At 47.0% G+C, this 25,966-nt stretch overlaps 1 protein-coding gene across 2 annotated transcripts in view; it reads right to left on the bottom strand.

Annotated features, from left to right (window-relative positions):
• Nucleotides 1-25,966, bottom strand: part of GPM6A (glycoprotein M6A) — a 184,204-nt gene that overhangs the window by 88,458 nt on the left and 69,780 nt on the right. Inside the window, exon 1 of one of the 2 annotated variants that reach the window (XM_028526869.2) lies at nucleotides 741-1,400. The exons of the other annotated variant lie outside the window; for it this stretch is intronic. Within the exon in view, the coding sequence (XP_028382670.1) occupies nucleotides 741-777 (37 nt within the window). The 5' untranslated portion in view covers nucleotides 778-1,400. Of the gene's footprint in view, nucleotides 1-740; nucleotides 1,401-25,966 lie in introns of those variants that run through there. 2 annotated transcript variants of the gene reach the window in all.

Raw genomic sequence — 25,966 nt, 5'->3', positions numbered from 1 at the left:
CACACAAAAAATTCCAGGGTGCTCGAATCCCTTGACATGGCCAAATATTTGGCCATTTTTAACCTACAAAATGACGATTTCATGCTAATTTCAATAGACAGATCCACCTACGCAGCTTAGACATGCATCGCAGAATGCCCTCGGCCGTGCCACTCGGAAGCCGGGGACAGTCAGCTCCCGGAGGCGGGGAAAGCCTGACATCAGTGCGCACTGACCCCGGCGAACCTCTGCCTCCTCTGGGTGCAAACTGCATTCGTGCCCAAGAGAAAGGAAAACAAAAAGACTGTTTTCAAAAGGTGCCCCAACCAAAACGTAATAAATAAACTCCTGGTCTTTGTTCTGCGAGATGCCCTCTCCAAGGCATGGGTGCCGGTTACATCATCGCATTTTCAGCTCCGACGGGGCCCCAGATACTGCGCCGCGCTCTCCCACCAGGGATCCCTGGACGCAGCCGACCGGCGTGGACACAATGCAATAAATAAAGCTTAACAAAGACTGGTCTAAGGACTGGTCCGAGACAATACCGCAGCGCTCGTATCATCGTCACCAACGATTTGCAAACTGCCACCACGTTGCTGCCAGACCCCCCTGCAAGGGAAGCACACAGGCGAAGGGGGGGACAGAACATGCCCTCCCAGGGCGCAGGGTTCATCAGCCCCGCTGCCCAGTGCCCAGGGCACACAGGCGGGCTGCACAGTAGTGACTGAGCCACACACAACCCCCCCCTGGTAGCACCGTACCTTTCTGTGTCTGCCCCTCTTCCATGTTCTCCTCCATGGCTACCTTTCTTCGGCAGGCTCCGGTCCCCGGGGTTAATCAAAAGCTCGGGCAGACGCTGGCAAGCCTGGTGAGTTTCGGCCCCCGGAGGCTCCCGCAGCCGTGGTGGCCGGGGCAGGTCCTCGGAGCTGCGCGGAGGCTCCCTCGTGCCTCCCGTTTGCTTGGAGACAGGCTGTCAAGTGCAATTTCATTCAAATTACTCTTCCGTGAAGATTATCAATTTTTCTCCTCAAAGCTGCCCATTGTGTAGCACTGGAAGCAGGTATTCAAGCAAACAGCCTGAGAATTTTGGGGGGAAATCTGGTCTGAATCCCAGGAGCGGCGGCTCTATGATTCATAAGCCTGGCTTTGCATTTCAAGTGAGGAGAAGAAATCGAGGTTTGTATGGAAATCTGGGCTTTGAATTGGAAAGAGGCTGGGCTGCGAGCAGATGGAGGGGTGTCCTCCAACAGGAAGCAGACCACCACCCCAGAACCCCCCCCTCGCCACCGGAGTGGGAAAGCCCAGACGCCTGTCCCTTCCCTGTGCGGCAGGGGTGGCTGCTCACCCAGTCAGATACCTTGAAGAGTGTGTTTTCCTTCCTTCTCCTCAAAGGGTCTGGCTAATTTGATTTAGAAGTGCCAGAAAAAGCATGCACGATACCACCTTGGGGTTTAATCTGGGAAAGGTTATTATTAAGAGCGGGCCTGTAAGTGCACACCTTCCGGATTGAAAAAGATACAGAAGTATATGGTTTTCAAAAGAAGAAGTATAAACCCATAAGCCTGAAAGATATGTTTTAAGTAATTATTTTTTTTTTCTTCAGAAGCCATGAGACGCTTGAAGGGAAGGGGAAAACACCAACATTAAATAAAAGAAGCGATTGATGTCTTTGTAACGTATTGTTCCGATTGCAGACCACCAAGACTGCTGATTTTAAAAGGGAATCTCTTGAAAGGGAATTGTTTCAAGGGTCATTACTGGGGAATGAGAAGGAAGAGACTCTAGATAAGGAACAACAGGCTAAGCAATTTATAACGGGCGTCTGCAGTCTGATTTGGAATGCAGATCCCAGCCCTGCAGTCTGGCGAGAAATTAGCATCTGTACCTCAGCCTCCGAGTGACAGGGCACAACCCCAGAGGCTCAGCGCCACACAAAAGGTGCAGCCAGGAAACAAACAGTGTCCCTTTCCAGGGGGAATAAGCCCTTCCTAGACTCTGCAGGAAGAAGAATCCCGTCTCTGCCTCCATCTCGAAGCAGCGTGTATACTCCCAAACACGCAGCTGCAGCCCTTACCTTCCATCAGCACTGATTCACATCCCAGTGGTCTACAGTACATGCTTCTTGCATTACGGAATGCATTCTGCATACACTTTAGATGGTGGGTCGGTGGCATGTTACACTCTACCCTCTCAGGCATTACAAAAGCAGCTATTTAGAAGAAAGGGAATTCGTGCACAACCTACTACTTTCTCATGATCTCTCATGGAAGAATGTTTAGCCTTCTTAGCTGTATAATCATTTGCATGTATTTTCTCTCGTCAAATGAGCTGAACCCACAGGTAACTTGCATCTGAAACCTATGTCTTCTGCACGTGTTCGAATCCATGTTCCCGGGTCAGGGGGAGGTCTGCTTGCTTAGGGCAGCGGGGGAGAGAAGGAGCCACAGAGAAATCAAACAGCAAACACACAGCCTGCAGCATCCTCGGACCCTGGGCTGGGCGGACCTGGCCTCCCCCCAAACCGCAGGGGCATCCCTCCGCCTGAGTAGGTTCCATTCATTTGACACCACAGAAGCCATCGGTGAAACAAGCCATGAAAGGAAGGATAAATAATGCCACTCTAAATTCTGAGAGCGATTTACCATCCACAAACCATGTCTGCATGCATTAACCCATCTATTAGAAAACACAGAGAAAGTGTTATTTGGCCCCATTTTGTGTTGGAAAACTGAGACATGGAGAAACTCCGAGTGGGGGCTCGTCCTAGGTGAGTCCTAGGGCCACACCTGGGGTGCCCATCTGAAGCTCTGACCGCGGTGGCCACTCCTGCCTGCCGTCCGTCACCAGCGTCTTTACCAGCTTCGGCCACCAGCCTCAGGCCGCGGTGGCCTTCCCCTCACACAGGACGGGGGAGGGGGAACGAAAATGAAAGGGAAAGGGACACTTACTTCTCCTGGGGCAAGATAAATGCAAAAGTAACTGTGACCCCTTTTCTGTCTGGACACTCTGAAGCGGAGCAACAAATTCCACTAGTGATCACCTGTTGGCCTAAAATGGACTTTTCCCCACCAAAAAAAAATTGTTACCAAGAGAAGACAAGAGCAATGCATACTGATTTGTTTCAATAGACAAGAACCGCCGCAGACCCCAGTGTGACGGACTTGCACAGAGCAAGGTGCACGCGCAGCTTCCGATGGCGACCCCCGTCAGAGCGGGCGTTAGTTCCGTGACCGTGGGAAGATGCACGCAACACAGAATGTGCCGTGTTGGCCACGTCCAAGTGCACAGCCCTGTGGCGTGGAGGACGTCCACGCTGCTCTGTGGCCATCCCCTCCCTCCGTCTCCAGAACTTCCCATCCTCCCAAGGCAAACTCTGGCCCCGTGGAGCACGGATACCCATTTCCTCTCCCCATGTGAGGGCAGTTGAGTTGCTGGGGCCGACTGTCGGTTTTAGAATTGTTTTTTTGAAGTCTTGACCTGACTTCAACTAAAAATAGTTTAGATAACCTAATATCTGAAAACTAGTGAGAAAAGAAAAGTGGTTGTCATTACCGTAGACTAACCTTGTGAATTCTAAAATGTACTTTATGAACCTTAAGAAATGACCATGTTTTCTCGTAGCTCTCCTTTAAGACCCAAATTGAGATGACAAGATGCCTCATCTACTATCTTTCCATTGTATTACTTTGTATTTTCCTCCTCTGTGTTTTTAGTCATTTATTTTAAAAAGTATGATGAGTTCAATAGGTAGTTTAAAAATATGTTGATGTGCTCTGGCTGGTGTGGCTCAGTGGACTGAGTGCTGGCCTGGGAACCAAAGGGTCGCCAGTTCAATTCCCAGGCAGGGCACGTGCTAGGTCCCCGGGCAGCAGGGAGGGGTTGGGGGAGGTTGCGAAAGGCAACTACACACTGATGTTTCTCTCCCTCTCTCTCTCCCTCTTTTCCCCTCTCTCTAAAAATAAATAAATAAAATCTTTAAAAGAATAAAAGTATGATAGTAAATGTTCATCTCAATTTCCCTTTGAAACACTGTCTAAGAAACATTTATAGTCTCTCCCTGTTTCCCTGTGTTAGCGAGGAGACACATTAGTCACTACGCCTAAACCCATTGTAAGTCCTTCTCGTTTTTCCTAACTCATCTAAACTTGCGGTTGGCTCTTCCTTTAATGCTTCATCTTATCTTTATAAACATTTTATTATATACATCAAGAAAATATCTACCTATTCCTATGACATATAATTAGTCATCTTAGTGAAACAACGTTTCCAATACGGACAGGAAATCAGAGTGACAGATTACGTAGCCCCTTGATGATCACAAATACAGCATCAAATGGGAGGAAGGGAAGAGGAACGGCTGAGGTCCCTGGGGCAGACCCAGAAAAGGGGACCTGTGGAAACACGATTATATGAACCAGGTATATGGAACACAGGACGGACAGACACGAGCACTGTTCAAAAACTGCTCTTCTTTCCTCAAAGGTGTTGGACTCAGACCCAACACTATCTGAGGAACAAAATGCCTTAGTTGGTTTCTCCCCACATTTCGATAAAGAAAAAAGAACCCTTTTGACTGCTGGTTTAAGCTCTAGGTCAAGGAATTGACTTCCATAAAGTCTTCCCAAAGAAAATTAAAATCACCACACACACTTGTATCGTTTTGATGATAAAAGTAGCACGGCATTCTCTGGAGTTGTGTAATGGTTGCTGCAGCCCATTCTCAGAATGAGCATGGCCTTCCCAAGTCTTGCTGGACCTAAGTACCGCCACCCTTACTTTCTTTCATTTTATTGTACAAATCTTTACTGGGCATTGTTACATGCATAGGCCAGAGGGATGCATACCTGCCATCAGGATGCTTACAGCACAAGTCAGAAATCGCAATTCTGCGGGACATGCAGCAACTAGTAAGGATGCAAGAGCACAGGTGCTACGTGAGTCTGCTCAAGGACAGCCAACCTGCTCTTCAGTTCTGACAGCGGGGGAAGTCGTCTTGCTTTTCTAAAAGGTATAGGTTGATCTGACTTTCAAGGGCTGAGCAACTTTCTCCAGGAGGCATAGCTGGTAAATGAAGGAATTGGGATTTGAATTTTGGTCTATTTCTACACTCCCACTCCCCCTCCACACACACACACACACACACACACACACACACACAAGGATAACTCATTCAGTACTTAGCACAGCCATGAGGTGGTTCATGTTAGCCTGTCTTCATTTCTGAATGAAGTCTTAGAGCTACCTTAAAGATGATGGACACAGCTTCTGCCTTGGTTGAAGGATGATATTTTTCCCTCCACTCATTTGTCCTAAAGTTTAACTATTTAGAAATCTCAGTGAAGCCTAACTTTACATGCCACATTGCATATTAGAAGTGACAAGACTATAAAGATAAATAAATAAGAAGAGAGAGAGGCGGGGGGGATGGGGAGAGAGGAGACACATGCCAGGCAAAGCTGCAGCCGGTCAGAAGTTCTGAGGTTTGAAATGCTGCATTTAAGTCTCGCTTTGAGCGTTCACGCAGGCACAGATGACAGAGACAATCTTCTGAAAGAGCTGATTACACAACACGGCGCAGAGAGACGTGATGAGGAGAAATAAGACCCACGGCTTATTGGGTCTCAGCTTTATGATAAGCACACTGATCTTCTGTGCTTATGCATTCCGTTGCACGTCCATTCATGGGGGAAGCAAAGACACGGAAGTCTACTCTTACAGTCCCAGAGAGCACCTTAGGTGATCTGCAGATTCTTCTCATCTGACCGCAGGCAACTACTCAGGGGTTGACAGCCTCTCTCCCCGATTCACAATGCCCCCCACCAGCACGGTGGCCCATCTGAATTAAGTTGAAAGTAGATTTGATGTATTTCAGTAATAAAGCATAACCATGTCAAGGGGAAGGGGGGGGGTGTCAAGTCGAAAGATCATTTTAGACCAGAAAATATGGTGGCCATTCTGGACCAGAGAACAGGGTGGCCAGTGCAGCTCTGCCACAACACAAAGAGGGCAGAGCTTTCACAAGAGGTGAAACAGCCAAGTCGACTGTATAGGGTGGACACCAAGTGAAAAAGTGTTTTAAATTACTATGTCGTCTGTAGAGTTCCTCGTGGATTGTTTTTAGCAGTTTTCCTTTTTTGCACGTAGAGACTTCAATGACCATATTTCAGAACAATTACAAGGATGTGCCCTTGACGCAGTAAATAAAATCAGTAAATAAAACCAGCCATCTGTCTTGGGGGTTACAGCTCGACTATAAAACTAAAGGCGGAAACCATGAACAAGGTAGATTGAGGTTAGGCTGGATTCGGGTGGCCCCTGTTTTAAGTAAAACGTATTCATTTAAACACTGGAGACTAACTTACTAACTTGTACTTGCCATGACCTGAGCCCTGGAGGTCAGTCCAAGGCCAGGGTTGGGGCATGGCTGCGGTTGGCCCTGCAGGAAGTGGATGCTGTTTTTTGGAGGCAAATCCACAGATCGAACACCATTGGTTTGGGGCAAGAAGAGGGAGGGCAGGAGGGAGGAAAGGTGGCGAGAGACAGAGGAATGAACGAATGAGAAATGAGAATGAGAACGGAGCGGGGGTAGTAGGGGGGTCAGTAATATTCACAGTGAGTTGGTAAGGGTTTAGCTGCCTTTTATTGTTATTGAGCCTCAAAACTTCGATGAGGTTGCGCTAAATAAACACCGCAGTCTGACCTCAGCTGACCTGTAGAGTTAAAGGCAGCCATGCTCACCGCCTCCCATTTGTCACAGACAGACCACACGCACGCACACACGCACACACGTGCACACACACATATAAATACACAGATGCTCTTCATAACTGATTGGCACATAATAGCTATGTAGTACATAGCATATATAATAATAATGGCAATAACAATAAGAATAACAATAATAGCTAATGCTCCTATAAGCCCTATCAACGTTACAGGAACCAACCACTCTAACAACACTGCACGTGTCATCCCATCAGTCTTGACAAGAGCTGCATGAGGTGGGCGCTGTTACTGTCCCCATTTCATGCCTATGGAAACGGAGGCACGAAGGACTTCTGTGATTGCACCCAGGCCACACAGCTCAGGAGTGTGAGAGCTGGGATCTCGAGCAGCCCGCCAGTCTGCAGCCCCCCCCCTTCGCCTGCTCAGAAGAAACCATAGGTAAAGGAGGGGGCGGGGGCTCATATTCTGTCTGTGATTCATGCTTGCCGCGGGCCTGGGCTTGCTCGCTGTCCTCCCCGAATCTGTTTGTCTTCACGTGCCGTCTCTGTTATTTATGATTTATTTCGTCATTTATTTGTTGATGTATATTTCTTGACTTATTTCTGGCTGTAACCCCGTATATATCCTAGGCTAACTAGACTTAAAAAAAAAACTGAGCTGTACACCTTTGTATTTAGGTTGATGGTTTTTCTTCATTCCCTGAATTGACAAAGGAATCCCAATGGCAGAGGCCATTTGGTTCACCCATCTCACTCATTTACGTGTTCTTCAAGACACTTCCACCAGAGTTCCTTTTCATTGGAGCTAGTACAGCATCTCCTTCTGCTTGCCCTTTAATTGTCAGCTGGTAATTAAGGCTAGAGCTTTATCAAAACACACAGAGTGGTTGAGAGAAATGTCCTTTATTTAATTACTGTGACTCCCCATAGAGCTACACGCTGGATAAATTAACTTACTGGATAGAAACAAAACGATATTTGAATCTAATAGATTGCACACTTGGACCTGAAGACACCGGGAAAGAACCAGAGTGAGTAAGTTATTAGTCCAAACCGAAAACACCTCGGAACGGCCACTCTGTTTGTTGTAACGTGACCTCCTTTGGCACATTTTTAACACAGAAGCTCAGAGCGCTCAGCTTACATTCCCAGAGTCTAAATTACCTTACGACCAACGGTAGACAGCAATTTATTTTGAACAGACCAGTGCCCCAGCGAGTCTGCCACAAATGCCTCAGCATGAAATCGCAAATACTCCACGGATGGGCCCTGTGTCGGCAACACGACTTCTCCCTCTCGGTTTGTGAAGCAAGTCTGGGCACTGATCAGATGAATGGCCAGGCCCCTGCCACTCCTCTCCACCCGCGAGAAGACCCCTGGAAACTTGATTCCCATTCACCACATTTTCCTAACATTGCCCTCAAAAGGCATGAACGGAGCTTTTGATTTCTGGGTTGTAGGCCCAGGGCCCCAGCGCCCTTTTGGGTGGCTTCTCAGCCCAGAGCGCCCCTCGCTGATGCCACACGGAGGTTCATCCAGGTCCGTACCCTCTGTCTTCCCTGTCGGCCCATCTCTGCTTTTGTTTGCTTGTTTCTTAAGGTTCTGGCTTTCTAATCTCTTTCTCAAAGAAGTCGGCAACTCGTTTAGTAGCAAGCAAATAAACTAACACAAGACTTTATCCTTTGGCCAGTTGACGCTAGAAATATTCTTAGTCTTGACCTCTCACAGGTATTTGAGATTTAAACCTTAACCTGAAATAAATAAGAAGATAGTGTTTTTCCCACTTTAATAAATTGCCTGACAGTCAAAGGGAAGCTCGATATCATTTTCTCTTTATGAACACAAGGAATACAAGACAAAATGGTGTCGTAAATAATGTGACAAATTTCTAAAAATTATCCTGGCCATCTCAAGGGTTTTGAATCAGGACGACAGATTACTACATTATCATTAACACGATTAATATATTATTTCATTTAAAAATACATTATCAGCATAGTTCTCATCATGTAGCAGAAATAGCCCTAGGTCCTGACACACAGAAACTAATAAAGCGAATCATCTCCTGAGAACTTGGTTCTCTTCTGCTCTGGCAGGAGGAGCCAATGACAGCTGGAACATTAAAAAGGAAATATTCACTTTGGTATCATTTTGTTTCCTTGTAAGGTTTGAACATGTGTGACAGAAACTACATGATTTTATATCTTGATCTCTATTTCCTAATTTCCAAAAACAAATGGGTTTTTGCATGTGTTTATATATGCATATTATATTTGCCTGGTGGGTTATTCAAGGCTCTTCGGGTGCAAGAAATAGAGAGCCAAGTCCAACAGGCTGGAACCGAAGGGGAGTGCTGGGTGCACAGCTGCCGAGGGATGGGCCCTGACAGGAGGCGTCGGGGTCACAGGCATGCCTGCCCGCAGCCACCAAGGCGAGAAGGAGGGTTTCCAGCTCTCCCATTGGGTGCTGCCCACGCGGCACCATTGTCCTGTTCTAGACTCTTCCCCCTGGCGCAGTGTCAGCTGACAAGAGCGCCTCCCCTCTTGCGCACACCTCGGTGCAGCGCCAGGAGGAAGGACTTCTCCAGGCGGTGGGAGAACGGGTGGGGGAACCACTGCCCCCCAACAGGGAAAGGTTCCACTCCCAGAAGACAGGTGGGGGTGGGCAGGCAACGACAAATGTCTTCTCTAAACAGGCTTTCAACCAAAAGGCAGGAATACCCTCAGTGGGAATTTCCGGTTAAAACTACGAGAACGGAAAAAGACCCCGAGGGAGGAAATGGAAGAGAGAAGACGAACTGGGCAAGAATGCGAGCCAGCGAAAGAGGCAGAGAATTGGCAGCAAAAATGACAGAAAGCGAACAAGACGGCGTGTCAAGCAGGCTTTCCGAGCCCTCCGCAGCCCTTGCTCCCAACCGCCCACACAGAACCCCGCGGGAGCAGACGAGCACCACGGGCCACTGGGAACATGCTTTGACGTTGGTAACAAGCTCGATTTTTCAATTAGTGTTGACATACCTAGTGGAGGCGCTCTGCTAGGGACTGCAAAGTGTTTTCACAGATCACCACGAGAGAGAGACTCCAACCTCCAGAACCTACTTCGGGAGGACAGGTAACACACACGCTGCATGACGTCACACTGTCCTTAAGCACCACGAGGAGCGGCGGTCCCGAAAAGAGACTCAGAGACAGAGAGAGCAGAGCAGGCCGGCTCCTCTGGGAGAAGGCCAGGGAAGAGGCAATGTTCGCGGTGGGGCTTCGCGCTGTCTACCGATGCGTGCGGTCACGGTGCGGTCTCAGTGACACACGAACACCAAGTCAACGGTGCGTCCCACACGGCAGCGAAGAAGCCAGGATACGCCCAGACTGAGTGTCATCTCCCAGCAGGGAGGCCAGACACCCGCTGTGAGACACACGCTCCACGGCAGGCCGGGACAGCGTGGCGCTCTTTCTGCGTCCACTCGGAGTCAGGGGTGCCTCTGTGCTCTCCAGGCGTGGGGGCCGCACTTCGCCTTCTGAAGACGAGCAGAGGGAAAGCCACGTGCAGAGACATGACATCATGCCGGTTTGCCGGTTTCGTTTTGTTTTTAAGTGGCTTTGCTACATCCTCAGTCCTGCCCACAAAGCCATCTTCGATCTCTCCTCCTTCTTTCTCCCTAGCCAACAGATACCTCTTTTGGAAAAAGGCAAGGCACGAGATGCAGATAAATATTTCTAGCCGAGTCTAATTCAGCTTCCCATTGTTCCCAGCAGAGAAATGGAGATATGTTATTTTCCCATTTAACAAATCAGGAAATTAGAGGACGGAGAAGTTAAGCAGTGCTCCCTGAGAGCAGAATGAGTCATAGCAGAAACGGTGATTCATTGTGGCCATCTGAACTTTTCTCCCTAACCAACAGCCACTGGTTATTTTTGGTCCTGAGTGGGCACCTCAAGCCGGCAATACCCAACCAGCACGTACAAACAACCAGAAGTTGCCAGGAGAGAACAGGGCGAAAACATCCTTCCAGAGCCCGTCCTGGACCAGGGAGATGTGGGCCACCGTTCCTCGAGTTAGTGAAGAAATGGGGCTAGAAGCCCCCCTCATCCTCCCAGAGAAATGCTGCCGCAGTGCCGAGTGTCCTAGCTGGTGTGCTTGGGAAAGAGCCGGTTCTGCTGGGCGTGCTGGGGCCACGCGGAGAGCCAGGTGAGTGAGGCCTGACGCCCCCAGCAACGGCCAGCGGAAGTGGGCCCTCGGGGCTGCCCAGGTGGGTGTTGACACCCAACCGAGGGACATGTTTTCATTCATCAGGCCTTTGAATCTGAAAATGATGGCCTGGCTGTCACGAGGCAGAGAGAATTGGCTATAGAATGTCCTCACACCTCCCGTCTGGCTTCCAGCCCGGGGGAGGGGAGGGGAGGGGAGGTGCAGACCTCGGCAAAGGACAAAGACGCCACCATCCCTTAGAATGGTTCAGATGCTTTCTTTTAAAGTTTGTTTTATTCTTGGTTTGTTTGTTTGCTTGGGTAGGTACAAAATCCTCAAAAAGTGAGAAATGGTGCCGAATGCTCAGTTCTCAACCCGAGGTATCAGTGGAAACCAAGTGTTAACAGCAAAGATGCGTATGCTAGCATGTATCTTTCTCCCTTCGGGTAATCTATGTTTTCTAACTTTTCTACAAGTATTGCTTTGGTTATAAGAATTTTTAAATCATTAACTTTCCAAAATTGTCTCGTTCCAACGCGCTTTTTAAATGTATTGGCCCCTGGCATGCCATGCCTCCATCACGTGATTGCTCTGTAGGGCAAACTCACGGCTGTAACAAACAGGTCCCCGAATGTGCATGTGCTGAATGACGCAGACGAGACAGAAGTGCGTCCCCTGTGGGTGCTGCAGAGCCAGCTCGGCAGAACCCCCCTCCTGTACATCGTCCCCCAGGACTCAAGTTGACATTAGCTCTGTCACCTTTGACATGTGGCTTCCATGGTCGCTTTGGGAGTTGTCTCCTGCCCAAAGAGAAAAGGCCAAAGCCAGGAAGAGAAAAGAATGTAGAGGTGCAGAACGTGGCAAGCTCATACAGGTCGGGCCTGGAAGGGATGCCCCGAGCCTGCTGGCATTCCATTGGCTAGAACTGAGTCACATGTTCTACCTGCCTAGAAGGGGGACTGGGAGGTGTGGTCCTGCTGGCTAGAGGGACCCCAGCAATAGCTCCATGTTTTAAAGGGGAGCATGAGTCTTTGGCCAGTAAGCAACTGCTTCTGCTGCACCATGCTCCCATCTCAGCAGCTTCATGACACCCCCTGACCTCGGAGCCCTCGCACTTCACCCGCAGTGCTCCCTCAGCCTGGGGCATGCCTCGCTACAGCCAGCGTGCCTGCCCGGTCCTCTCCCTCAGTTCCGGTTCCTCCTGCTCCCCAGGACCCGTTCTTTCAGCTCCTTCTTTCATTCACCGAATGTCTTTTGAAGTGCCCTGCATTGCAGGTTGTCTTAGGTGATGGGGAGAGAGGAGTGAACAGAAAAGACAAAATCTCCACCCTCCTGGTGTAGAAGTCAAGAGACAAACAAGAAAAGATTAGTAATAAACCATGTCGTAGGACACACAGTAGTGAGTTCTAAGGAGATGAGAACAAGACAAGACAAAAATAGAAAAGCAGTATGACATTTCCAAGGGAAAGAGTTGAATTTCCGATAGGCTGGCCAGAGAGGCGGCGGTAAGAACAGGAGTTTAAGTGAAGACTTGGAAGATGGGCAAGAGCTCGCCATGCCAATACCAGGGAGGGTCCCGGGTGGAGAGGAGAGACAGTGCACAGGTCTGAAGGCCAGGACGTGGTGGCATGCACCTCGAGGACAGCGTGGACAACAGCTGGGTGGAGCCCGGAAGATCCCAGGGGGAGCGGGTTCTGGTGTCCGAGAGACAAGCCTCTGCGGGTCGGGGGAGAATCCTGGCTTTTATTAAGAACGAGTTTAAGCCCTGGCTGGCGTAGCTCAGTGGATTGAGGGCGGGCTGGGAACCAAAGTGCCCCAGGTTCGATTCCCAGCCAGGGTACATGCCTGGGTTGCAGGCCATAACTCCCAGCAACCGCACATTGAGGTTTCTCTCTCTCTCTCTCTCTCTCTCTCTCTCTCCCTCCCTCCCTCCGTCCCTTCCCTCTCTAAAAATAAATAAAATCTAAAAAAAAAAAACAAGAACGAGTTTAGAGCTGGTAGAGGACTGTACACTGAGGAGCGATGTGATCTTATTTGCTTCAAACAGGATCGCCGGCTGTGGTAAGAAGAATACATTCCTTCACGTAACAAGAGGGATTTTGCAGATGGAATTAAGTTCGGGATCTGGAGGCAGAGAGATTATCCTGGGATATCCCGGTGGGCCCAGTGCAATCACGAGGGCTTTATAAGAGGCAGGCAGGCAGGGGGTCAGAGGCAGAGAAGATGTAACAACGGAAGCAGAGGGGAGAGAGGAGGGTAGATGTAGACAGACGTAGAGACATAGACATGGGGACATAGACATAAAAACACAGACAGACATAGGGACACAGAGAGAGGCGTGGACGTAGAGAGATGTCACACTGCTGGCCGAGAAGGTGATGACATCTCTGTTCTGTTCCAGAACCTGGAACGGCAGAGGGGCGGGTTCTCTCCCACAGCCCCCAGAAGGAGTCACCCTGCTGGCACCTTGGTTTTACCGCAGCGAGACCCACTCCGGACTTCTGACCACTGTGAGAGAGTAGATCTGTTATCGTCAGCGGCCGGTCCCGTGGTGGTTCGTGACAGCGGCCACGGGAGACGAGCGTACCTGCTGAGAAGGGACCTCAGGGGCCGGAGCAGAAGCAGGTGGCCCTGCGGGAACCACGGAGGGGGCTGAGCGGAAGCGAGAGGGGGCGGCGGATGGAACTAACATTAACTGAGTGCCCAGGGAGTCACTGAGACGTGGTCGAGCTCTGGGGACATTCTGAAGGCGACAGGGATGGAATTCCCCGGGAGCTCGTTGGGAGGTGTGCGAGGAGGAAGAGTTGAGAAGGAACAGGAGTGGGTAGCCTGGACTGGAAGGAAGTTGCCGTGCAGTGAGATGGGGCGGGAGCAGCTGGTCGGGGACGTAAGAATCCAGGGTCCGTCCCTCTTCTCTGCCACAGGCAGGACTCGGCTACTTCCTCTAGCATTTATGACACTGTCATCTTTAGCCACGTCTGTCTCTGTGGTCAGGCAGTAAGCACTGGAGTCTCTACGATGCATTTCCAACTTGCTAGATATAAAATTATGCAAAAGCAAAAGGGTGGCTATTTAATCTGTGAGCAACACATGGGGATGGGGCAGATTTTGGAAATAAAATCTGCTCTTAAATAAAAGATCATTTGTACTTTGAGACCAGAAGCCAGATTCCTGTATTGTTTGATTCCACGAAGCACTTAGAATAGCATCTTGAAAGAAAAAAGCCACTCAATGGGTGATACTTAAACTGTGCACACACACACACTTCCAATAAGGACTTATCATGGCTGCATCATCTTTGGTGCTTGTGTTTTCCAAGATAAGGGGTTGAGAGAAAAAATAAAGCATTTTTAATCTGTTTATGAAAATTTACCATGTAATTTGAAATTATTCCATTTTTCCCCACAGAAACGAGTGTTGTATTATCATCCATGCTTCAGACAGTAAGCGTGTTCAAACTTTAAATCTGCCACGAGACGCAGGTAAACATTGATTTGTAATCTAGCCCAAAGACGGCTGTGATTCGTGAAGCCTGCTTCCCCCAGCATTTGAGGAAAAAAACCACCTGAAGTCAACTCCTGCACCCAGCTGCCTCCAGGGGGACGCACGTGGCATTCCACAGGTGTCTCGGACTCCAGCTTCCCAAAACCGGGCTGTGTCTGCTGACCGTCCTGTGCTGGAACCCCACACCCACGCTCCACCCCCCAAAAATCTGCACTTCTTACAGTGTCCTTATCTCTGGGAGTGAAAACTCATATTTCTAGTGGCTCAGGAAAAGCAAAAATGGAAATACAATCACACTTGTTCACATGAAATGCTACTGCTTCAAATAAGGAAGTTGCAACTTTATCTTCTGTCCCTAGCACTGAGTGCTAGTTCCCTGCAACAGAGTCTGCATCTGCTCTGAGGGAGCAGGACTGACTATAAACAGAAGTAATGGAACTTGGTCACGACATCCCAGTTCACATTTAGTTTGTTGCTCGCTCCTGGCCATTAGATAAACTGTACGTAAGTAAAGGACATGGTGTTTCTAAGAGAGAAGTTGTGAGTCTATACATGATACTAGGTCTGTCTTCAGAAATGAATCAAAATAAGCAGCTATTTGAGGGGCCATTTTCCACTAGTCTTTTATCATAATAGTGCTAGTATATTTTACTTAAGGTTATTCAAGATGAAGTAAAAGTTAATAGTCTGGACTTTTAAATAAATGGTATTGGTACAAAATAGCCATTTTGAGTTCAATCCGTACCTAACATCACACACTAGAATTCACTCCAAATGAATCAGAAGAAAACAACAAAAAAAAATCAAACAAGTGTGAGAAGAAAACATAGATAAACTACTTTGTAGTCTAGATAAGGTAGAGATATTTTAACTAAGACTAATATCTCAGATGCAATAAAATATTCTACAATGTTAAAATAAAAAAGAAAATATGCATGAAAAACAAGCAAAACAAAACAAATGACAAATGAAGAATATCATTTTGACTTCGACAAAAGTAAAGGTGTTTTGTTTTGAAAGACGACACTGTTACGAAAAGTAAAGGCAAGTCACAGGTGGAGAGTGATGCTTGTATTTATTGTCTGACACAAAATTGTGTCCAGAATGCACAGGAAATCTTGCAACTCAGAATTAAAAAAACAAAGATGATGATTAACAAATAAATAATAGGCAAATGATTTGAACAGAAACAGACACTTCACCAAAACGGTAGGTAACTCTGCACACTTTCACCACAGGAGCAGACCAGGCTCGACCACCAGTTTTCTGGAAACACACTTAGCAGTTTGAAGCTATTGACCATTGTGGGTTCCCATTCAGTGGGTTCATTTATTCTAACCCCAAAGAGTGTCTGCATGTCTCCACGCCAACAAAGGATACTCCCTTTTATCTGAATGAGTCAGAGAGGGCCCTGACCAATAATACTCTACCATCCAGTGCACATGGAACACCTTCTGGGATACAGCACATCTTAGGACACAAAACAAGTCTTAACATATTCAAGAAGATTGAAATCATATTAAGCATCTTCTCTGACCACAATGGTATGAAACTAGAAATCAACTACAATTTAAAAAAAACCCCTGCAAAACACAAAGAGACATGGAGGCCAAATAACATGTTACTAAACAACGAATGGGTTAACAATGAGATCAAGAAAGAAATCAAAAGTTCAAGAAACAAATGAAAATGAACACAAAAACCCCAAATCTATGGGACACAGTGAAAGCAGGTCTGAGTAGGATGTTCCCAGCGTTACAGGCTTACCTCAAGAAGCAAGAAAAATCTCAAACAATCTCACCCTAAAGCTTAAAGAACCAGAAAAAGAACAACAAACAAAGCCCAGAGTTAGTAGAAGGAAGGACATAATCAAGATCAGGAAGAAATAAACAACTTAGAGACTGACAAAAACAATACATAAGATCAATGAAACCAAGAGCTGGTTCTTTGAAAAGATAAACAAGATAGATGGACCTTTTACCAGACTCATCAAGAAAAAAAAGAAAGAGGACCCAAATAACCAAAATCAGAAGTAAAAGAGAAGTTAACAATCACAGCAATACAAAGGACTATAAGAAAATGCTATGAACAACCGTACGCCAACAAATCAGACGACCTGGTTGAACGTGGAACAGACTGGCCACTGTCAGAGGGGGTGGGGGAGAGGGGCCTGGGTGAAAGAAAGTGGAAGGATGAGCCCAAACCACATGTTTGTTCATAGTATAGGGACTCAGTCTACAGTGTGATGACGGCCAGAGGGAACGGGGGTGGGGGCAGGTGGAGGGTAGGGGGAAAAGGGGGGAAATAGGGGTGGAAAGAGACTTAGGGCGATGGACGCACGATGGAATGCGCAGATGATGTTTTTATCGAGTTGTACACCTGAAACCTGTATGGTTTTGTGAACCCATGTTACCCCAATAAGTCCAATGTAAAATTTTTTAAATTATAATTCCTGAAGGGAGGAGGCAATGTAAGTCGTGTTTTAATGAGAGCCATGCCAATGAAATTTCTACCCATGGAGAGTAATGGCTTGGTCCAGGCTGGCCCGTCCGGAAGGGACGCACAGTCCTCTCTGCAGGGCGACAGGGACAGTGCCGCTGTGAGGCCTGGTGACACGTCTCAGAGAGTGGCTGCCGCTGCAGCCCAGCACTGGAGCAGCAAAGAGGTTTTCTCACGTGTGACGGTACACCTCACCTGTGACAAAGTCTCCAGAACGTAGGAAAATGCGTCCAGTGGAAATTCAGGAATCATTTCCACCTTGAAAATACATACCGAGTGATTTAGGAACTGAGGAAGTATCTGGCCAGTTTACATGAATTTTCTCCACTATTTGTTATTTCTATAATACGTATTGAATCCTTTCACACGTGGAAGGATGCAGAATGAAGTACCAATATGAAAACATACAATCTCCAAGTTTTCTAAGTGTCGAAGAAGCAGCACATCAGGCTCTGGGGAAAGAGGAAACACCTGTCATTGGCCACGCGGGGGCAGATCCAGAGGACAAGGGGACAGGAGGCTAATCTGCTGCGTGGCAGGAGCGAGCGAGGTGGGGGGAGGGGGGTGAAAGAGGATGGTGGAAGATGACAATGGCCGAAGCACCAGGAGTGGAGCACTTATTTGGCCCAAATTACTCTTCTAAGTACATATATTGAAACATTTAATTGCCATAATAACTGTTATTAAACCCATTTTGCAGATAAACAAGCTGAGAAAGATAGTTCAAATACTTTGCCAAGGTAGTGGCAGCTAGTGAGTGGCAGAGTAAGAGTGATATACATTTTAAAAGCTTGAAATTGGAATTGAATCCTGCTTTTATATTTTATATTATCATCTTTAAAAAAACCCTACTTTTTAGAGCCAGGACCTAATAATAATCTATCTATAATGTGCTCTCCTGGCAAAACTAACCCTTCACCCCTCCTAGGTTTTTAGGAAATCGTATTGATAAGAACATTGAAAAACAGTAGAGATTGGTGTTCTAGTTAAAGAACAAGAATCCTTGTCCAAAACCAACTTAAATTAATAGGGAATCTATAAAAAGCAGAGCAGAGCAGATAAACCTACTTGAAAATCTTATTTCCATGACAACAGAAACAGAGCATTAAAGGGCCAGCGCACCTCGGCAGGGTGCCATTGCCAACCCGTTCGCTCACCTACCATGTTTTCAGGAGGAGGAGTGGTCTTGCACATACATGCTCAGTTATAACTGCATGGGAACATATGAAAACATGCTAAACGTGTTTAAAACATGTTTTTAAAAACAGATAAAAAGCTGATGTTTTTAATAGTCATATACAGATTAGCAGGCTTTCTACTGAAAGGTTCTGGAAAATGCAGAAATAAAATGCGCAATATAAACTCACATTGCATACAAAATACGAGTTGTATACTTTCCACATTTGTCACTCAGTTCATCATTTGATGAAACACCTGTTAGTCTTATTGCTTTAAGATAACATAAAGAGTGCTTGCTTGTGAATACATATGTAGCCAAAAAAATTTCTATTTAAAATTATTATTTTATAATATGAGATATGCATAGTCATTTATACTCAGTTCATCTAGATATTAGAATGTAGTCAATTTTGGCTTTGCATATATAAATTGCTTGAGAAAATTCTAGAAAATAGCTGTTTCTCTAGGGTAATAGCAATATTTTATGCAGAGATCTTTTGGGGAATGATGTTTCTAAAGTTTCCTAAATTTAAAAGATCCTCTGAAGGCACATTTGGCATTAAATTATGTAAGATAATTTAAATTCTAAGGGTACATAAAACTATAGGTACTGCATTATAGATTTTAAAGGCATTATGCGGCTGAGTTTGGTCTTCACAGCAACCCAATGCCAAGTGGGAAGGGCAGGTCCTGTTACCAACCTTGTTCTCACCAGCAAGGTCTTTGCCGCTCACCAGCATTGCACGTTACGTGGTCACAGAAAGAACAAGCGTATCTACAGGAGAAGGTGGGGGCAGCTGAGCCTGCGGTGGTCATGATTTCACAATATACGTAAACCAAACCATCATGCTGTACGCTTTAAAATTCTGCTGTGACGTACGTCAATTATATTGAAATAAAACTGGGGGGGGGGGGATAAACACCATTCTTAACACTTCTGTGCCCAGCTCGTTTCTGCTGTATGATGTTACCTTCCACACTTAGTTTAAAATATTAAGAATTGCCATCATAGTTTAATTTAATTATACTTTAATAATAACATAAAGTATCATTTTATGCAAAAAGAACCTCCTTAATTCTCAATCTTTGCTTACTTAATTATAATAAAATGTTAATTATTGAAAAATGATATACAATTTGTCTCTGATTTGCAATCTATCAAAATTATTAGCTATGTGCCTCTTCTTTACACCGCCTGCAGGTATATGATACATACTGTATATGTCTCTCAAACTTCAAGTAGGAACTTTTTCGATCTCTAACTCTATAGAATGAACAAATCAATCTCTCTATACCCAGGAATATTAGAAAAAAGTCTACATTCCAAAAGTGACATGCAGAATATCCTAGATGAAAACCATGCAACAAAACAGAGACCATAAAAGTGATTTCACCTAAAAGTGGAGAAAGAAAATGTGACTGATGAACGTCCCCCTTCTTTCCTCATCGGTACTTTTTCTGCCACAGGAAGTGCTCTGGGGACACCCACTCGGGGTCTCCCCTGGAGGGGCCCCTCCCAGAGCCCAGGACAGTGGCTGGAAAGCCCACTGGATGGAACATCTCATTTGTGACACAAATTCTGTCACTGGAATGCCAAGTGACAACTTCTCCACCCCTGCTGGTCTGTTTAAATGCACATTGTTCCATTCAGAGATTTGGCAGAGTCATGAGCCACAGAGCCCACGCTCACAAAGCTGGGACCCAGCTCAGCCTCCCTGACGGACCGCCAGTGCGTCCCACGGGACCCAGCACCCAGAAAAGCCCGCCCCTTGGTTTAATGCTCTGCTATAGCTACTGAGAAATCCCCTTTTTTTCTGATTTAAACTTTTTATGTTGAGATGACTGTAGATTCACATATAGTTATAAGAAACAATACAGAAAGTTCTTGTGCATCTTTCAAGCAGTTTCTCTCAGTGGGAACATCTTGTCAAACCCCTATAGTACAACTTCCAGGCTGGCTGAGCAAATTCGGGAGAAAAGGGAATGAGCTAATGTTAATTTTTATTTTTGATGTTTTAACAGTTTATTTCAAAGGCCATCGTAAAAACGAAGTTAAAAACAATATGAGAAAAAATTGTACAGACGGCACTTATTGCATAAGTGTTATGTTTCATCAGAAGACGGAAAAATGCTTTCTGCCACTCCAGGAACAAGCTTTTGTCCTGAAGTTTCTTACAGGTCCGAAAAGGGGGAGAAATCATGTTGATTAAAGCTGTCTCTTACAGTAGTAGGAATGTACAGTAGTAACCCAATATTTCTGTTCTTCCCAAAAAGTTTCAGTCTCGAAACTGTGCCTTTTAAAAATAATCTGATGCTAGAAATTCAAGGGGACTTGGGGATCTTTCCTCAAAAGCACAGCAGTGCTTGTGACGAGGCGGGCGTGACTGCCGACGGGGCAGGTGTGAGCTGCAGAAATGGGAGACCCTCCTTCTGTCTTGGTGGCGTTTCTGCATCCAACTTCTCGGCGTTGTCTGTGAGGCTGTCCCGAGAGGGAGGGCTTTCTGCAATGTGCCCCTGTCCCCCCAGCACTTGCTCAGGCTCCACGGTGGGCCCTGCAAGTCACAGTCCCCGAATACGAGTCCACGCCCAGGCCGTTCCGTTCATTCCTAAGAGCTCTGACCATCCCACAACATGATCATTTCACACAGAGGTCTGTGAATGATGTCGCCAGGGCTTGTTGGGGTGGTTGCGCAGATGTGCCATCTGTAAGGGGTGACCGGGTGTGCTCATGGCTGACAAAGGCTCTCACGGCTTTTTTGAACTTTGCGTGGGTTCCTCGGAGTCCTCTTCCCACCAGGCTCCATCCTTGCACCCTGCACCCGACCTGCTGAGCCCGGGGTTTAGGAAGATTCTGTTAGGCCAGTTTACCATCCCACGCTCACAGCTCTTCTTAAGTAGCTTCCTCTCCACTGGCCCCCACATTCTGCCCTTGGCTGTCGATCCCAGAGGCCTCTGCTGTCTTCAAGATTGAACCCAGTCTTTCTCCTGCATGGCCACAGTCTTGGCCACTGCTGTCACTTAAACAAGTGTCCAACCGGTTTTTCTTCAACATGACAAATATGTAATTGCATGAGCCCAAACCTCTCTTGCCTCCAACACGGAGGTCGGACAGCCCATCTTTTAAATCCCCCCACAAAGCGGAGGCATCTCAAACCCACTTTACCGTTGGTCCACATTGCGTTTATCCAAACGTCAACATTTTCCACCTTCACCGTCTAAAACCCAAAGTGCAAAATGTCTGTCTTATTTTGGCCTTGTCTTGATTTGCTCACTTTAGGTTTCAACATTTTCTACACAGAGTGTGAGTGTGCATTCCTACACATAAACCTATTTCCTGTTTGCTCTCCTGGACATGCTTTAGAACCCGACATCACCGGAATTCAAGAGTTCGGTGGCGATTGCTCACGGCGATCATCCGAGGTCCGTCAGATCACGGAGCGGTGGCTGACCAGCCGTGCACACTGTACAAGAATCACGTTATCCCAAAGTGACCGAGGATTCATTGTAGATGCAGGAAGAGGTCTTCTTAGCTCTTCCTCCTTTCCAGAGACGCTGGCTACAGAAGGGGGGCCTGAGTGTATTCTCCGCAACACTTGTGTCTGTTCTTGCGCTACAGCTTCATCCGGTCCTCTTCTCACCCTGACATCAGCGGGCATCTTTAACAGGGCCGGTGTCTTCAATGATTCTTTACACGCAATAACGTCATAAAAGTAAACAGGCAATTTTTTGGTTATAGAAGTCAATAAGAACTTTTTTAGCTAATTTAAGCAGAAAATATGGTGTATCTTTAAAATGTTCTTTTGTGTGGGTGGGTCTAGGCAAATGAGATATAAGGTCATATATGTATCAAGGGCTTCTCAGCAAAGACCGTGCATTTCCAATAAACACACACATAAGCCCCTGTTGTAGAGGAGCATGGGTTCCACATTATTCATCTCTAAAGTAAACATTTACTCACAGGGTAAGTGATGACCTTCCCAGAGTTGACCCCAGTGTTTGACCAGCAGACATGGACCTCAATCGTGAACCACAGTAAATTCTTGAGTAACGATACACGGGTTAGTAACTTGTCACGCACGCTAAATGCACACTGGATGATGCACAGAAGCATCTGCGTGTGCAGAGCCGCCGTGCTCCGGAAGTCACAGTAACCCCCCCCCCCACCCCCCCGGAGTGTGGTGAACTGCCTTTCAATTCCCTCCGAACAAAAACCTGAATGAAACGTGCAGATTCCAGCTCAGACCACTCTCTCCCTCTTCCTCACGCAGTCTGGAGACAATTCCTTTACCTGAAATTTCTAAAATAACTTGGACCTTTGTACTCCCACAACTTCCCCTTTCAGTAATCTTTATCTGGATCACTGCGGTAACATCCCGATTGATTCCTGTGCTGAAAGCTCCCCTTTCTCGTATTGTCAGGACAGTCCTCACAGCAGAGAGTTCATCACATCCTTCCTGCTGGAAACGCTTTCCGTTTCCCTCCATCATTCACATGACTGAATCCATGCATCCGGCTCCCAGCTACCCATCTGATATATGCTGCACCCTTTCTTGTGGTTAATAGTGGGGGCAAATCAAATCATTTGCTGTCCCCAAATATACCCCAGATGTGCTCCAGCTCTTCTCTTGGCACAGACGGCCCTTCCTTTCACTTTGCTTCTCCAAATGGTCGCCACCCTCCAGTTCCCAGCGCCACTCCTGCGTGAAATGGGTATTAAAGCACAGCAATGCACAGATGGTGTACGCCCCTCAAACCCATATGTTGAAGCCCCACTGTCCACGTGATGGTGGTGGGAGGCGGGGTCTTGGGGAGGTGTTCGTCATGAGGACAGAGCTTCCAGAGCGGGATTAGGGCATTTACAGAGAGACCCCAGAGGGCTAACTCACTCTGAGAAAGCAGCCTCTCAACAGGCACTGCATCTGCTGGAGACTTGACCTTGGGCTTCCAGCCTCCAGAGCCGTGAGGAATCTGTGTGGGTGGTTCAGGCTGCACAGACTGAGGTCACTTGTCCCAGCAGCCTGAAAGAACTGAGGTCCCCTTTCAACTCCTCATATCCCATAACTTTGTGTCTCTACCCTCAGTTTTGCTTTTAAGTCAAGTATTCCAATTTATCTTGTATTTAACAATGAAAGAAACAGTTATTACAATCCTTCCTGAGTTTTTGTGTCTCATGGGCCTTTTTGATAATCTGGCAAAAGCTTCGTACCTCTCGTCTAATCCTCCTGGAAGTGAATGCATGACAACCGTCCCCATATTGTGTCTGTTTTTGTAAAGCCCGTACAGGTCACGACCTGAGAGGCACTCTGGATTACTTAAATGCCAACAAAATTATTTTTTTTATTTCAAAGGAAAAGTATCACATAGCAAATAACTGGTTAGTATATTTACAACTTTAAATGCTCAGAAAATACAATTTTTCTTAGTGATTAAGGAAATGGATGTATAAGACCTCTCGATCCTGTTTGGCTGATTCTGCCATATTGCCCTGCAATTCAAAAGTCCACATAATAGGATATTACACAAAACATTGAGAAATTGAGGGCAGAATATTAAATTCAAGGAATCTCAGACATGTAACAATCATGTTATTGGGCACTTTACTACTAATACACAGGGTGGGGCAAAAGTAAGTTTACAGTTGTTCATATGGAAAGCACAGTAATTAATAAATAATAATCCAAGAACAAACTCTGCAGTTCATGTACTCATAATTGGGAACCTACTTCTGCCCATCCCGCATAAAGCTTCTATGTCCTTGTTCAATCTCATAGCTACCTGGGCCTCAATATGACTTACTGTACATATGAAGGAATGAAGGTGAATTCAGTGCATTTATTTACAGAGCTTGTTTCTGAGCTCAAAACCCAGCAATATTTCTGGAACAGTTTTGTTGCCACTATGACTGTATAAGTAAAGCCAGCAATTAATGAATTTCCCTTTTTGGCTTAAAAGCATACTAGAACATATAGAAAAAGACACAATGCAGATAGTTTCTAAACCAAAACGTAACTCAGTGTAGAAGTGGGAGGCAGTTTGGCCTGCGAGAGGAAATGAAATAGACACTCTGGCTAGTACACATTCTAATAAATAAACCCAGCCACACGTCACTGCCACACGGAGTTCCACCGCAAAGCCGCCCCCTGCATGGCCCTCCCTTCTTTCAATCTACAAACTTGCACATATGCCTGTTGGGCAAACTCCTTTCCTTCAGAAGCTCAGGACTTTCCTGACCAAGAGCAGTATTCTGCAAATGAAATATTGAAACTTGCATTCTCTCTAAAGATCATGTCTTCGTTTCTCTTTTGCCTGCACAAACCCCCTCCCCCAGCTCTTTTTCCACTGTCAGCTGGCAAGCCCCCTCATCTGGAACAGCCCTCCGAACACCAGGGCACCAGGGCTCCGTAACCACAGCAGCCCGGTGCGGAAGCGGTGCTCCCTCGGATGGTGTGCGGTAACGTATAATCTTCTACGACGGCCCGTTTGCACTTGTCTGGCTTCCCCAGTTGCAAAGGTAGCAGCCTCTATGGAAAACCCTTTCTCCACAAGAATACATTTCCATTTTTACCCCCTGAAAGCCAGCGAATTAAAACTATTCGATGCCTTTGGGAATCATCAGATGAATGAGTTCCTAATTGGAAGGACTTAGAGTTTCCTTCTTGTTTTATACTTAAGTTCCAAAACTACCCAACTGTTTCGGTGTCTAACATCGAATGCATTCCACAAAGTTCTGGACGGTAAGAGGCAAACGAGGCGATGACCCGCACCTGCTGCCATCTACCTGAGAACACGGTCACACGGGGTCGGGAGTCAGACACAGCCGGTCACATCCTGGCTTTCCTTTGCGGGGACTGCGCTATTTTCGGAAAGTCATCATCTCTTTTTAGGTCCATCTCCCTCCCACATGAAATGAACACATTAATAATTTACCTACCACGGACACATGTTCTGAGAGGCCCAGCAGATGATGGGTGGATGCCATGTGCGTGCGGCACACATTTCTTGTACACAGCAGTAAACACTGGTATTGATTAACCGATAAACAGAAAACTGTTTAGGGATAGGGCACTAACATCCCTGACATGCAGGCGCTGTCCTTCTCCCCGACACACTTCCAATGGGGTTTCTTCTGGAAGTGACCCCACCCCAGCACACAGCAGGTGGCTATGGCCTGTTTTCTCCCCGGTTCTCTCCGTTCCCCACCTCTTCGGTCCCTGGGGGCTGCGGTCCGAGGGGCAGGCACAGCAGCGCTCTGGAGGAGCCACACAAGGGCATGCAGTTCGGGCCCGCAGGCCCCTCGCCCTCTCTGGTGTAGGGCGGGGCTCACGGACAGACACGGCATCTTTGGGGTCGGAAGGGAGTCACGAGACCGACTTTCTAACGGACAGTTCGCTGCACCAACAGGTGGGAAAAGATGCAAACAGTGATGGGCCCCTCCGGCGCACACGTTTGGGAATGTCATTCACGTCCCAGGTTTTGTGCGGTTTTCAGTGTAACAGTGAATTTAAATCATGCTCTGTTTAGCGGTGAGCAGTAATTTCCTCCGTGGTCCTTTCGAGTTCGGTAACATCCGTGTCATGCAAAACACAGGTGTCGGCAGTGCCCTACCCAACAAGGCGGGACAGTGGCCCTACACGGTGGGCTCTGGGGACAGAGCGGCCTCAGGGAGCACCTGGCTGTCGGAGGAGCAGCTGCAGCAGGACTTTAGAATTAGAAGCGATTACAAGAAAGCCGGCTCCCGGGAGAGGGTGCTGAACCCCCACAGTCCTTGGAATGGAAGCTCTGGTCATCTTGTCAGACGCTAAATAAAAGGAAGAGACCAGAGCTGAAGTCGACAGTCCCAGCACTTGGCGTTGTGCCCGGGACAGAAGACCTCCTCAGTTGGTTTGGAGCGAACG

The sequence above is a fragment of the Phyllostomus discolor genome, chromosome 11, assembly GCF_004126475.2.
Source record: "Phyllostomus discolor isolate MPI-MPIP mPhyDis1 chromosome 11, mPhyDis1.pri.v3, whole genome shotgun sequence".
Taxonomy (NCBI): Eukaryota; Metazoa; Chordata; class Mammalia; order Chiroptera; family Phyllostomidae; genus Phyllostomus; species Phyllostomus discolor.
The sequence above is the reverse complement of the archived record's forward strand: the minus strand, read 5'-3'. Positions and strand labels throughout refer to the sequence as shown.